The sequence below is a fragment of the Mirounga leonina genome, unplaced genomic scaffold (assembly GCF_011800145.1).
Source record: "Mirounga leonina isolate KUSES-001 unplaced genomic scaffold, KU_Mleo_1.0 Mir_94, whole genome shotgun sequence".
Classification (NCBI taxonomy): Eukaryota; Metazoa; Chordata; class Mammalia; order Carnivora; family Phocidae; genus Mirounga; species Mirounga leonina.
Window position 1 is genome coordinate 46,989,173 of NW_023270855.1, and position 13,850 is coordinate 47,003,022.

The 13,850-nt window shown below is 59.9% G+C and overlaps 3 protein-coding genes across 3 annotated transcripts in view; 1 reads left to right on the forward strand and 2 right to left on the reverse strand.

The window, feature by feature from the left end:
* The window catches only part of CPAMD8 (C3 and PZP like alpha-2-macroglobulin domain containing 8), a 72,942-nt gene extending 72,397 nt beyond the window's left edge, over nt 1-545 (forward strand). Inside the window, exon 41 of the mRNA XM_034997547.1 lies at nt 418-545. Coding sequence (XP_034853438.1) covers nt 418-545 — 128 coding nt within the window. The remainder of the gene's footprint in view (nt 1-417) is intronic.
* A 3,810-nt stretch (nt 546-4,355) lies between these two features.
* F2RL3 (F2R like thrombin or trypsin receptor 3) lies at nt 4,356-6,226 on the reverse strand. The gene is made up of 2 exons (XM_034997312.1): nt 6,064-6,226; nt 4,356-5,764 (listed from the first exon to the last, which is right to left on the reverse strand). The coding sequence occupies exons 1-2, from the start codon at nt 6,170-6,172 to the stop codon at nt 4,695-4,697; spliced, it is 1,179 nt and encodes a 392-aa protein (XP_034853203.1). The 5' UTR covers nt 6,173-6,226; the 3' UTR covers nt 4,356-4,694.
* Nucleotides 6,227-11,797: 5,571 nt separating this feature from the next.
* Nucleotides 11,798-13,850, reverse strand: part of SIN3B (SIN3 transcription regulator family member B) — a 36,321-nt gene continuing 34,268 nt past the window's right edge. The window contains exon 19 of the mRNA XM_034998674.1: nt 11,798-13,734. Within this exon, the coding sequence (XP_034854565.1) occupies nt 13,504-13,734 (231 nt within the window). The 3' untranslated portion in view covers nt 11,798-13,503. The remainder of the gene's footprint in view (nt 13,735-13,850) is intronic.

Sequence of the window (13,850 nt, forward strand, 5' to 3'; positions counted from 1 at the left end):
TCTCCCCTTTCCCCCACCCCTCCTCCCTCTCTCACAGCCCTTGATTCCCTGTCTCTCCCTGATCCTCCCAGCTTTCCCCCCAGCTGTGGCCCCTGCATCTCTCCTCCAGTCTTTGTCTTTCTGTCTCTGTTCCTTAGGCTTTGTGACCTCCCCCATCTCTGGTTACTTGCATCCGGGTTTCTGCTGCTCCTCAGTCTCGCTGAGTCTCTCCCCACACCCACCCCAAGTTTGTGCCTTTCTGCATCTACTACCCATCTCTGAACACTGTGTCCCCTTCCCCCACCCTTGTGACCTCCCACCTCCTGCCTGTTGCTCTGGGACACGTTATCTCCTTTTCATGGTCTCTCTGAGCTATCTGCTATCCAGATCCTCTCCCTCCAGTGCCCTCCTACCGACCTAGCCCCCCCTTCCTTCCAGAGCAGCCGACACCGGCCTCTGCCTCCTACAGCTATGACTATGACCCAGCTCCCCCAGACGCTGGGCACCTGGCAGCCGGCCATGGCCATGAGGTGATGGACTTGGAGGGGGAGGCAGAGGACAGGTGAGAGCTAAGCCCCCCCTCCCCAACTCCTTCCCCCTAGTTGCCCTGGACCTGACAAAGAGTGGGAGTAACCAATAGACAGGTCAGCCTGCAGGTTTCCAGGAACATGGTGGGGGATCCATTCTCTCTTCTCCCCACAGTCTGTCCAACACACATCAGAGAACAACCTGTACGAGCATGGGGAGGCTGAGCCCTCCCGAGGACACAACCCCAGGACAGACCTGCCCATGAGGTGCCCTGGAACCCCATTAAAGAAAGAAATTATTCACTATACTTGTTAAGATGGCAAGGAAGACTGTTCAAGGGAGGGGCCTGGTGATAGGTAGCAGGTCATGCAGTGGGGTCTTGCAGTGGAGGGGAAGACAGGACCCAGCTCTGAATACTACAAGAAAAAGTGGGGGTTTATAGCCAAGGGGTGGGGGGGTCAGTGGACCGAGAATTAGTGACCGGAAACATCAGGGATGAAGGGGGATTCTGGCTGAACCCACCTAACAGCATTCCCACTAAAGGCAGGCCAAGGTATCAGACAGTGCCCCAGGGCTGGTGGGAAGGAGGAACTCGATTAAATATTAGATATCGAGGGTGATCAGGTATGGAGTGGGAATTCGGGCTTAAACTGATGTAGAGCGTTCCTGCTATAATTGGACAGTGCTGAGATGAACACCAAAGCCCAGAAGTGGAGACCTAGTCAAAAAGAGTGGAGTTTGATCAGAGAATCTTTGTCACCCCAGGGGAGGGAGGAGGAAGTGGGTGGGAGACCAGAGAGCCCTGTGGGGTGAGGCTGAGAAAGGGCTGCCAGGCCAACTTCCTGGAGGAGGCGAATCTTTTGAGTCTAGTTACAGCAAACTCAAGAGGTTTAAGCAGCAGGTTGGCTTTAATCAGCTTAGGTAGGTGCCAGCCCCAGGGGCCGGCTGCACTGTCAGGCCTCGGGCTGTGTCCACCCGCGCCCGGCCTGCCTTGGCAGGGTCTCCCCACCGCACGCCAGTGGCAAAGGCAGGTTGTCAGCCTCATTCGGCAAACCTAGTGGAATGCTTTTCCACCAGTACCCAGCAAAGTCCCGGAAGTTCGGGGCTGCATCATCCCACACCAAGCACTGGGGCTTGGTCCATGTGCATCTAAGATAATTATTGGTAGAGCTGGGCTTATGGCTATTGTTTCAGTATTTGTTCTGTTTTGTCCTCCGTGTGCCTCCTTTGGCACGTATGGAATATTTTTTTTAGGATTCCATTTTGATTCAGCCCCCGGGGATTACAATATACATCCTTAAACTTTGCAGCTTACTTGTTCATTTCACCACTGTCGCATCTGAGTCTGCCGTTTTCCCCCACCGGTAGCCTTGTGTCATCACCACCATAGGCAAGATACACAAGAGCTGCCCTTTTATAGCCACGCCCACCCGGAGAGTCTGTCGTTCCGGGCATGCTGTGTAAACAGGAATCCTCTTGAGATTGGCTTTTCTCACTTAGCGGAGTTCCCTTGCCATCCACCCACGTTGTTGTGTGGACCAGAAGTGAACAACCTGTCCCATCACCGTGACCCGGTGGGGGTGGGCAGGGTCCTGAGGGTCTTCTCCAGGGGGGATGCACCTGCCCCAATGGGCAGAGGCAGCCAGGCCGAGCCACGACGTGGAGGCGGGTTCAGCAAAAGGCACACCGGCCCCCCGAAGGCCGGGCAGCCCACACTGTGTCTTTCTTTTTTTCTCTCTTCAGTCAGAGTGGCTTCTCTTCCTAACGCTCCGAGCAGGAGGACTTGATCTGGCTGCGTCCTGTCCCTGTCGGCCCCACCGGAAGGGGGCCACTGATGGGAGAGTTCCCTTAACTCTCTGGTGGGCTGGCGGACCCCGCCCCAGGTGACCGCAACCCAGCCTCTAAATGAACCTGATACACAGAACGCGGAGACCTGCCTCGACGGATGACGGGCCTCCTCCCAACCCTCCCTCAACAGGAGGGTTGGCCTTGATCCCCCCACTTCCCCAGCTGCACCTGGCCCTGGGCACCCCCTCCTCGGGCCAGAGCAGCTCCGCTCCAGGAGAAGGGACGCTCCTGGGAAGGACCTGTGGCCAAAGGCCTCTGTCGGAGGAGACACGATGACATTTAGCCAAATCAGGGACGTAGATAAGCATCCATCCCCTCATCACCAACTTCAAAATGAAACAGGCCGCCTTTCTCCAAAATGCAAAGCTTGGGCCCTCTTTGGGGCACCTGGGCTGCCGAACCCCTGGACCTAGACCTCGAATTGTCCCGTAACTGTCACAGTCTCCACACACCCCCATCTTGTCTCACCCCAGGGGTCCCCAAATGTTTGGTGCCGACAGGGCCAGGCCCTCAGGGAAAGCCATATGGGGACTGCCTTCTCCCAGCTTCCTGGCGGGGGAGCCCCAGCCCCGCAACCAGCCCTGCCTTCCTCGGGGGACCCTCCAGCTGTGGTCCCATTCCTCTTTGTGACCCTCAGGGCACACCTGTTTCTGGTCCCTCGCCTGTCTGCTCCCCTGTGCAGTGGTATTTATGGTGGCCAGAGCTGCTCGTCTCTGACCTCCAGCGGGGACAGCACAGAGACCCTGAGGGCGCTGCCCAGCCAGTGGGTCCCCGGCCATTTCCCGCGCCCCTCACCCCCACCAGCCCCGCTCCCTGTGGAGGCCGCTCCCATAATAAAAGCTCCTTTCCAGAGTCACAGACAGGCTTTGGCCTGGGCGGGGGGACGGCGCAGCACTGAGGGCTGGAGGCCCAGCTCCCGTCAGGCCCCCCAGCACCTCTGTTCCCTAGTCTCCGGCTCAGCCTTTCAGGGCCGGGCGGGGAGGAGCGTTTCGAACACCTGCACCCCAACCTAATGATAGATTCCCGTGCATTTGTAAGAAATTCTACCGGTACAGAGAGGTCTACTGTCCACCCAGCCTCCCCGCCCCCCGCCCTGGCGGTAACATCTTGGGAAACTCCTACATCATCAACCAGGCTACTGACATGGATACATTTCGCTGCTCTTACACTTCTCCAGGCTCACGGGCACGTGCGTGTGTCCTGGGGCTGGCCACCCACTGGCTCATTTTTCTCTAGACCAGACACATACGGACCCTGATGGGGAGCCCAGGAATGGCCCCCACTCCCCTCTGCCTTGGGAGAGCCTCCCACAGTTGACGTCTCCGTGGCTCCAGACAAAGTGCCCCATGCTGCCCCCGCCCCTTGCGGTACCCCCCCCCCCATTCAGAACGGCTCAGACCCCGGGGTAAACAGCTTGGGGTGGGGGTCGCAGGGCTGTAGCCCCTGCCCGGGCCCACCTGTCCACCCTCCAGTTGCCCACCCACCTGGTCCTGGGGTGGTGGGGGACGTTAACATCAAGAAGAGTCAGACCTAGGGTTAAGGGGAAGAGGTACCGTCCTGCCTCCAGGGTGACAGAAGGTGACAGTCCTGTGGGTCCCCATGACAGGCGGCACCGGGCTCTGGGGAGCAGAATGACGGCCTCCGCAGTGATTGTCCAGGACACGCCCCAAACCCCGGAGCCCATCCCAGAGCTAGACGCTGGGCTTTGGGGAAGGAGGACTGCCAACCAGTCTTCCTGGCTGCCTGGGCCACGAGGGGGCGGGCGGCCCGAGCCTCCTCCTAGGAGGGGGTCCTGGAGCGGGTCCACGGCAGCATCAGCCTTGCCTCCGCCCCACCTTGGACGTGAGGGAGCTGGCTGGGCCTGGGAATATGCATTTAACCCCTATATTCATTTTTTTGGTGCTGCTCTAACCCAAAACCACAAAACGGGTGACTTAAAACAACAGAAATTTATTCTCTGACCGTTCTGGAGGCCGGAAGCTTGAGATCAGGGTGTGGGCGGGGTCCACTTCTTTGGGGGGGCTCCGAGGGAGGGCGTCTCAGGCTGCCGTCCCGGCTTCTGGTGGCTGCTAGCGATCGTCCTGTTCACCCCAGTGTCTGCCTTCGTGATCAGATGGCCTCTTCCCCTGTGTGTACCTGGGCCTCTCCTAATAAGGACACTGGTCACGGCAGATTTAGGGCTTCCCCTAGGCCAGTGTGACCGAATTTTAATAACACCTGCAAAGGCCCTATTTCCAGATGAGCTCAGTTCGGGGGCTCCCGGTACACGTGAATCGGGAGGGGCCCCGCTCGAGCCCGCACGGCGCCCTGTCCACCTGCCCCGCCTTCCGGGGGGGCCGTCACACGAGGGAGGTGGACCGGGTGCCAGTGCCCTGGGCGGCCCCCTCCCTGGAGGCTGCGGAGGCGCCCCGAGCCACGCAGAGCAGCCCCTCCCGCACCTTGTCCCTGAACTCCACAGACACGTAGTAGTAGATGAAGGGGTCCACGCAGCTGTTGAGGGTGCTGAGCGCCAGGCTGGGCACGTAGGCGGCGTACAGGTCGCCCCAGGCGTCCGGGCGCGGGTCCGAGTAGTGCAGCAGCAGCAGGACGTTGCTGGGCACGAAGAAGGCCACGGCCGAGGCCAGCACCAGCGCCGTGAGCCTCAGCGCGCGGCCGTAGCGCGGGCCGCCGGCCGCCAGCGCGCGCAGGGTGGCCCCGTAGCCGAGCAGCAGGCCGAGCAGCGGCAGGAAGCAGCCGAGCACGGCCAGGCAGAGGAAGGCGGGCCGCCAGTAGGAGGCCTGGGCGCCCACGGGCAGCGCGTCGTGGCACAGCACGTGGTCCGAGCGCGACAACCGGAAGGTCTGCGGCTGCAGCGCCAGGGGCAGCGCCAGGGCGCCGGCCGCCAGCCAGGCGGCGGCGCAGAGCCCGGCGGCCAGGCGCCCGCCGCGCAGGCTGAGCGCCCGCAGCGGGTGCACCACGCCGAGGTAGCGGTCCAGGCTGACGGCGGCCAGCAGCAGCACGGAGCCGTACATGTGGCCGTAGAGCGCGGCGGTGGTGGCGCGGCAGGCGGCCTCGCCGAACGGCCAGTGCGGGCCCTGCAGGTGGTAGGCGACGCGCAGCGGCAGCGTCAGGGCCAGCAGGAGGTCGGCGGCCGCCAGGTTCATGAGCAGCATGGTGGAGGGCAGCCGCGGCACCCGGGTGGCCAGCACCCACAGCGCCAGGCCGTTGGCGGGCAGCCCCACCAGCAGGGTCAGCCCGTAGAGCGCGGGCACCAGCCTCGTGGACACCCAGCCCAGCAGCAGGGCCCGGGAGCTGGCCGGGAGCTCCAGGACGTTGCTGCCGTTGTCCTGGAGCTGGCCGGGGAAGCTGCGCAGGTGGGGTGAGTGAGGGGTCTCCCCCTGGGGCCCGCTCAAGGGCCCCAGTGTGCCATCTGGGGGAAAGGGGATAGAGGTGTTGAGAGTCCAGGCGTCACCCCCACCTCCCCCCCGCCCCCCCAGCCCCCCGCCGGTGCGGCTCCCGGTGCGGCGGCGGAGGGGGGGCGGGGCGCTACAGTCCAGGCCCCGGCTCTCAGGGGCCCCCAGCTTGGTGGGCCAGAGCTGGACACAGACACCCCAGCCCCGTGGGCTCCGGGCTGAGCTGGAGGACCCCCCTCCCCAATTCCCTGTCTCCCACTCATCAACTCTACTGGGCCTCCCCACCAGGCCCAAGACAGCGCCCAAGGTCACTCACCATTACCTGCCCCGGCGCTCCCCATCTCGTCGTAGGTGAGGGTGTTCTGGCTGTCATCTTCCAGGCTGAACCCCAGCACCACGGGCCACAGCAGCACGAGGACCCACATGCTGCCAGGGCTGGGCGCCGGCTGCTCTGGACTGCAGCCGCTGACCTCAGGCTTCCTGCCTGGCTGACCCCCCACCCCCAGCTTCCTGAGCGCCCGTGGAGGAGCAGACAGGGCCTGTGAGATAAAGCAGCCCCTGCCCCCACAAGCCCGCGGCAGGCCCGCGGTGTGGCCTGAGGAGGCCTGGGGGCTAGCGTCAGTCAGTTCCACCCGCGGGGGGCCAGGTGCGGGGCCAGCAGGATGCGGGAGGAGGTTCCAAGCTGCACTCCCCGCCCTCAGCCCCCGTTCAGCTCAGGAAGCCTCTATGGGCCAAGTGGCTACTTCCTGCTATCCCGCCCTGTCTGCAGCCCCTGTTCCCATGACAGCCCGCCGGGTCACGAACTCAGGGGCTCTTGGCCCTTCCTGAAACCTCTCCCCACCTCCTGCCTGTGGCTGGCTGGACCACAGCCCTGCCTCGCCAGGTCACAGACCAGAGCACGTGAGCGATCGTCCCCCTCTCCGAGCACCCCAGGTCCTCCGTGGGGGCTGCCTGCCTTGTTGCCTCTTCACTCACACCCCAGCCCGCTCCCCTGGGCGGGCAGGCCCAAAGTGAGGTACAGAGATGGGAAGGCCCGGACCCCCAATGCTGACCACGTGCTACCCTGGGGAGCAGAGAGGAGCCCAGCTTCGGCCCCCTTTGGGCCCAAGAGCTCCTTCTGCTCCCGTCCTGGCTCCATCCTCCCCCTGGGGCTCTTGGGAATGGTCATGGCCATACCTCAGCCTGAGAGTGGTGGTCAGGCCAGCCCGGGACAGAGGGCCCCTGAGCCACCCACCCTGCTCTGGCCCCTCCACGACCCTGCACTCAGACGGGGCCTACCGTGCAGCTGAAAAAACACAGAGGGGCTCAGGGGGGAGGGTACGCCTTCTCTGCCTTCTCTCTTCTGCACACAATGCCCTCTGTTGCCCCTCCGGGGGAGAGGCCTCGACCATCCTGCCCTAGGGAAGCTCTGCATGGGGGTTCTTGACCAGTGTGGTCAGGGTTGGGCCATGGTGGCGGTGGGGGAGGGGGCGGTCTGAGAGCAAGGGGACCCTGAGGGGTTGGTGGGGGGTCAGGGAAGAAGAAATGAACTAGGGACGAGAGAAGGGGAGCAATGTCGCCATGTCCTGGTCTGGGAGCCTTAATCTAGCCACACACTTGAGGTCACAGAGACCAGCCAGGAAGTGACCAAGCAGTCCTGGACAGAGTCAGTGCAGCTGAGGGTGAGATGCTAAGGTCCCTGCCCCCAGCCCTGGGTGGGGGACTAAGGCCTAGAGAGTTCCGGCTGGGACAGGGTCCTAGCCAGGAGTCTCCCCCATTTCCGGACTGTTTCCACCGGCACCAGTGACAAATTCAGCCACGCCTATGTCTCTTGGCAGTTCGTGGCCAAGGTCACGCTCAGCGCACAGGGGAACCCAGATGAGGACCCCCTCCTGCCCTCCAGGAGCAGAGCTGGGAACCTGTGCACAGGAGGCTGGGGGGCTGGCAGCTGGGCGACCCTGGGGCAGGGTGGACTGGAGCCCCCCAAGGAGGGTGGTTTGACTCAAGAGTCCCGTGTCTGGGAATCGATGGCAGGCATGCGCACACAGGAACTCGCCCGCACAGGGGTATTCCCCGCTGCACAGAGGCGGGGATGCCGATCAACAGCCCCATCACAGAAACCACCCTGTGCCAGCCGGGGTGGCGGGACCCCGACACAGGAGGTGCAGGGAGACCCACCATGGTGAGGCGCTTTCTGGAGGACGCTGGGGGGCAGCTGCTTTGGGGAGAGGGACTTAGGTGCCTACTTTTCTCCGTGTGGTTTTTTTTGTACTGTTCGAATTTTCTGTATCATCTGTCACTTTCCATAAAAACTCACATTTATTTATTTATTTATTTATTTAGCTCCATGCCCAGCATGGAGCCCAACGTGGGGCTTGAACTCACCACCCTGACATCAAGACCTGGGCTGAGACCAAGAGTCGGACGCTTAACCGACTAAACCATCCAGGTGTCCCCAAAACTCACATTTTTTAAAATGGTAGAATAGTAGCTTTTTTTTTTTTTTTAAACATTTTATTTATTTTTTAGAGAGCGAGCGAGAGAGAAACAGCATGAGAGGGGAGAGGGTCAGAGGGAGAAGCAGGCTCCCCGCTGAGCCGGGAGCCCGATGCGGGACTCGATCCCAGGACCCCGGGATCATGACCCGAGCTGAAGGCAGACGCTTAACCATCTGAGCCACCCAGGCGCCCCTAGAATAGTAGCTTTAAAAAGGAGGGAAAATCTGGGCGCCTGGGTGGCTCAGTTGGTTAAGCGACTGCCTTCGGCTCAGGTCATGATCCTGGAGTCCCGGGATCGAGTCCCCAGTCAGGCTCCCTGCTCAGCAGGGGGTCTGCTTCTCCCTCTGACCCTCTTCCCTCTTGTGCTGTCTCTCACTCTCTCTCTCAAATAAATAAAATCTTAAAAAAAAAAAAAAAAAAGGAGGGAAAATCTGATACAAGCTCTTCCACAACATGGATGAGGCTTGAGGACATTATGCGGAGTGAGATAAGCCAGTCACAAAAGCATCAAAGCTATATGATCCAGGAAGATGAAGTCCCTCCAGGGGTCAGGTTCTCAGAAACAAGAAGGAGATGGTGGGCTCCAGGGGCTGGGCGCGGGGGTCGGGAGTCCGTGTTTCATGGGGACAGAGTTGCAGTTTGGAAGATGACGAGTCCCGGGGATGGAGGGTGGGGATGGCCACACAACCATGTGAAGGTACTTAAAGCCACTGAACTGGATACTTAGAATGGCTAAATTTTATGTGTATTTTAACACAATTAAAAACTTATTTAAAATAGTGTGGGGGGGGGAAGGGTAATCAGATCCGGGCAGCAGCTAGTGCTGGATTCCTTCAGCTTGCAGCCCCACCTGAACCCCCAGAAGCCCCCGAAGCCCCTCCTGGCCCACCTCACTGTCTCCAGTGTTAGATGGAGGTCAGGGCACCAGTTAGAGACTCCACGAGTCCTTCCAACGTGACACCTCTCGGGGAACCGTCTTGGTGGAGACTGTGATTTCTTTCTGTTGTAGACCAGATTTTCCACCTCCTCATGTTCTTTCTGCCTAAACAACTTCCTTTAAATATCTTCTTTTAGTTCAGGATTGTTAGTGGTAAACTGTTGCAATATTTGTCTGAAAAATGCCTTATCTTCCCCTTTCATCTTGGAGGATCTTTTCGTTAGCTATAGACTTCAGGTTGGCAAATTTTTTTTTTTTCAGCAAATTTCCTTTTGGCTTTTCTGAGAAATTAGTGGTCATTTTCAATTTGCTTTTTCTTAACTTTATTGTGTTTGTGTGTGTGTGTATGTGTTTACCTTCTGGCTAATTTTAAGATTTGTTTCCTGATCCTTGATTTTCAGCAAATTGATTATGCTGTGTGTGTGTGTGTGTGTGTGTGTTTAACCTGCTATGGATTGGCTATGCTTCTCAGACCATTCTTGGAAAATATTCTGCCTTTGTTTCTTCAGTGATTTTTTTTCTATTACTCTATCTGCAACTCGAAAGAATGCATATAAAACTGCTTGATATTGTCTCACAGGTAATTGATGCTCTTTTCAGTTTTTGTTCAGCCTTTTTCTTTGTGTTTCAGTTTGGATTGTTTCTACTGCTATGTTCAAGTTTTTACTTTTTATTCTGCAGTGTCCAATATGCTAAACTTATTCAATAAAATTTTCATTTAGCATAAAAAAAAAGTGGATGGGCAAGTGGATGGGCACCCACCACTATGCCTCCATTTCCCCTTATTCCCGGACCGGGCCTCAGCCTGTGGGCAGGGACAGTAACCCACTTCCGGCCGAGAGGAGGGTGCTCTGACTCCGGCCGGCTTTGAGGTCTGGCTCTCCCAACCCCAGATGCCCCGTGTCTCCTCCTGGGGACCTCAGTCCCAGCTACTCCATCGGGCCAAGCACTGGAGCTCGGACAAGGCGCTGGAAGCCCTCGGGCAACCTTCCAGCAACCGTGGTTGTGGAGGTGCTGGGTGCGTTCAGATCTCACCCCATACCTCCGGCCCTCAGCCTCCTACTGGGAGGTCCTACCTACCCCAGTCCCCACCCCGCCCCCTCCTGAGACTGCCTTGAGGTCAACTTGTTGTTCAGAACAATCGGCCTCCTTCTCAGCCAGGACATCTGGGGTAAAGCGTGGCTTATACCTTGCAAAAGGTGTAACAGAATAAGAGGAGAGAAATAATAACAGAATAAATGTGCATCACACCCCACTGGAAAGTCCTCCCCCTCCCCGCCACCTCCCCAAGCATCACATACCTGCTCCCTCTACCACCCTGGGGAGGGGAGGGCCGCCTACCTGGTCCTGCAGCTCGGCCCCTCCCCAGACTTGAAGGAGGGAGGAAGAGAGGGGCGCGGTGGTGAGGTTGGAGGGCTGCTTTATTTATCAGGCCTGTTCTTCACTGCCGTGCAATCCAGGGCTGCAGACGCGGTGGCTTGGAACGACAGGCCCTTAGGATCTGGTGCCTCCGTGGGTGAGGAGTCCGGGCCCCGCAGGCTGGTCCCCTGCTCAGCACCTCACCAGGCTGCAGGCTGGGTGTCCACAGGGCCGGGTCCTCACCCGCACTGGTCATGCCCCCTTCCCAACAGGACCAGCAGGAGACCCTCCCTCCAGTTTCTCCTCCAGCAAGCGACCTGATCACAGCCATAGGCCCCGCCCACTCCGGGGACCCGGTGCCCTTTCCTGTGCCCTTCCCAGAGGCTGCAGCGGCCAGGACCCGCACCCCAGGACACCCCTCCCAGCGCTTCCAACTGGAAGGCCAGTCCGTGGGCACACAGGGCCCTGGGACCCATCCTTGACGTGGGTTTGAGGCAAGGAGGAATCTGGGACAGCACTGAGCCTCATTCACCGAACTCCCCGGGAGCCCTGACTCTCTGGAGGGGGAGGTGTGCAGCACCAGGGGACATCACGTGTGGGGTGCACATGGACGAGGGGTTTCCTGGAAGGCAGCAAAGGCCACTCGGGAGATGGAGGACCGCACCTGGAGAGGACAGGCCCCGTGGGCAGTGCAGTCTCAGCTCAGGGACCTGACTGGTGAGGCCTGGCGGTGGGCACTGGGGGGGAAGTGGAGGGAAAGGCCAGCCAGGAGCCTCAAGAGGTATCCCTAAGAGGACCCTAAGAGCAGCTGTGGTCTCCCACTTCCTTGCAGGCGGGGCCAGATGGGAGCAGGCCCAGGTGAGTTCAAAAGGGGTGATGACAAAGTCACAGGAGGTGTGCTGAGAGGAAGGGGGCGCCCAGCTGGGAGCAGGGACCAGAGAGCACGGAGGGAGGGTGGCTTTGTGGGGTGGGGGAGGGAGAGACACGGCGCTGGGCAGGCGGAGCAAGCTCAGAGCCAACACCAGTCTTTAAATTGGGTTTCCCACGCACAACACTCAAAGGAAACACCTCTCCGTTCTACTGAAAATAAAAACTGAGTCGGGAATACATTCCAGAAAAGCCTGTGGGTGGGGCGACACCCTGGGGGGCGGGGAACAGGACCCTCCTGCAGAGGCATGGGGTGGTCACAAGGGGGCAGCACTTGAGGTCTGGGAACCCAGGGGGCGCAGGAGCAGATGGGGATCCGCCGACAAGCAAGAAGGACGGAGAGGACCTCATGGAGTTAGGTCAATATTTAATTTTTAACTTTAATGTGCAAATAAATAGAAAAGGAAAACTACATTCAAAACAGCTGCAAAGGAAGTACAAGCCCCAGAACAGAAATTCTTCAAAAACAGAAGAGACGCTCCCTAGAAGCATGCAGGGCGGGGCTTGGCAGGGTGTGGCCCGCACCCCAGACCCACACAGAGGCACGGAAGGGGCCACGGGCTCCCAAGGATGGCGCCGGGAGGTTCTGGTTCAGGAATTCTGGTAAGTTCCCTTCTTACAAAACAAGGATGTGGACAAAGTGCCTGGTAGACTTGAGCAAACAAACACGGGCTAGGAGACCCTGGGTGGGGCACACTGGCCCTGGAATCACCCAGACTCCGAGTCAAAGGCTTTGCAAACCTTGAGTTCCACAGGTAAACTCCTAGAAAACTTCTAGAAACATGTCTCCACTTCCCAGAACCGCGGATTTGGCACAGCTCAGTTTTGGGAGGGTGAGGGCTGCCGCTGGGCAGAAGGGAGGCTGCACACGGGGATGGTTCTGGGCCCTGCTGTTGGTCGATCCCCTTCTGATGGTGCCAGGAGCCCGGCCAGGGCTTCTCAGGGTGCAAGTATTCTAAAGACCTGGTCCCCGGCCCGAACTGCTTGGCATTCTTGGCACAGAAAACCTTGCACACCTCTGTAGGACAGTTGCCTCAGGCCCTCATGCCCATACCCCGTCCAGGCGGTGGCTGTAGGAAGAGCAATGTCAAGGGCAGGTCTGCAGAGTCCCACGAAGGCGGCTCTCACTACCCAAGGAACCGTGGGACTTGGCTGTTGCAGAAGTTACAACCACTAAGAGAGCTTACGAATAAATATGTGTGTGCATATATATATTTTTCTAGAATGTCCTTCTTAGGTACACGGCCGCACTGCTGGGCCCTCCCAGTGTGGGGCCGCTTGAGCTCAGCGGGAGTCTCGGGCTGAGCCCCCTCCCTTTGAGAGCTCCGAGTGCGGCTGCCAGGTCAATACAGGGTTAGGAGTCTCATTTTTTCCAGAGTGCGGTCTTCTCGACAGTTCTGGTGCTGCCCACCCACTTTACATCTTGACAAAGCAGAATCTCAACAGTTTGGCTGAAAGGGCTCCTCCTGCTTTCAAAGTGACCAAGGACCCCAAGCATCAGCTGGGCCTAGCCCAGGCCCCGACTACCAGATGCTGGCACGGCCCAGCTCGGGAAGTTTCCGGAAGCTTTCAGAACCATTCAGGAAGGACGTGCTTTTCAAGCAGCTCCACCCCGGCCCGACTCCTTCGATGTTGGGGTCTCCTGAACCCCAACACACGCCCCCGCACGGTTCATCACGGACTTTTCCAGACACCGTATGCATAAAAGGACCGGTGGTGCCCCCTCTTGGGGATTTGGCACGTGTGACGGAAGCGGCCCAGCAGGTGCATAAAGGCAATCACTTGCTCCTGGGCTCGCGTGTGGATCCTCCCCCTTCCAGCAGGGAGCGAGCCCCCCGAGTTCAAGGGCAGGAAGGACTCAGGTTTGGCACAGGACGGGCCCAAAGGAAGCAGGGAAGCCGAAAGGGATGGCAGCACGGGGCCACAGGCCAACACAACCCCACCGCTCTCGGGCGCTCACGGCCTGTAGCAGCAAGGCTGGGGGACGCTCCGCTCCCCTCAGGCTGTTCGTGAGCTCGCTCGGCGCAGCTCCGGGCCGAGGCGGCCGCGGACGGAGTCAGGGCGAGGCCGGGCGGCGGCTGTACTGCACTCGGTAGCGGGTCACCGGCAGCCCGTGCACGTGCGCGGTCTCGCAGAGCGTCTTGCAGGGCACCATGTCCTCGTCCTCCTCGCCCATCAGCCAGTCCTGCACCAGGCCGGCCGCCTCCACCGTCACGTTGTCCTCCAGCCAGCGGCCGTGCCACTCCTCGAAGTGCTGGTGGTGGCGCAGCAGGACCAGGGGCTGTACCTGTGTGTGGGGGGGGGGCAGGGGTGCAGTCAGGGCAGCCCCAGACGGCCGGGGCCCGGAGCTCGGGGGCGCACCCCTCCCAGGCGGCCGTGGGCAGGAGCCCGGAGCCCGGGGGG

Excerpts from the sequence above, each read along its gene's own strand:
- F2RL3 (XM_034997312.1), bottom strand. The coding sequence starts at position 6,172 with ATGTGGGTCCTCGTGCTGCTGTGGCCCGTGGTGCTGGGGTTCAGCCTG. Across the intron at positions 5,765-6,063 it reads GAGCGCCGGGGCAGGTAATG|ATGGCACACTGGGGCCCTTG; the intron begins GTGAGTGACCTT and ends CCTTTCCCCCAG.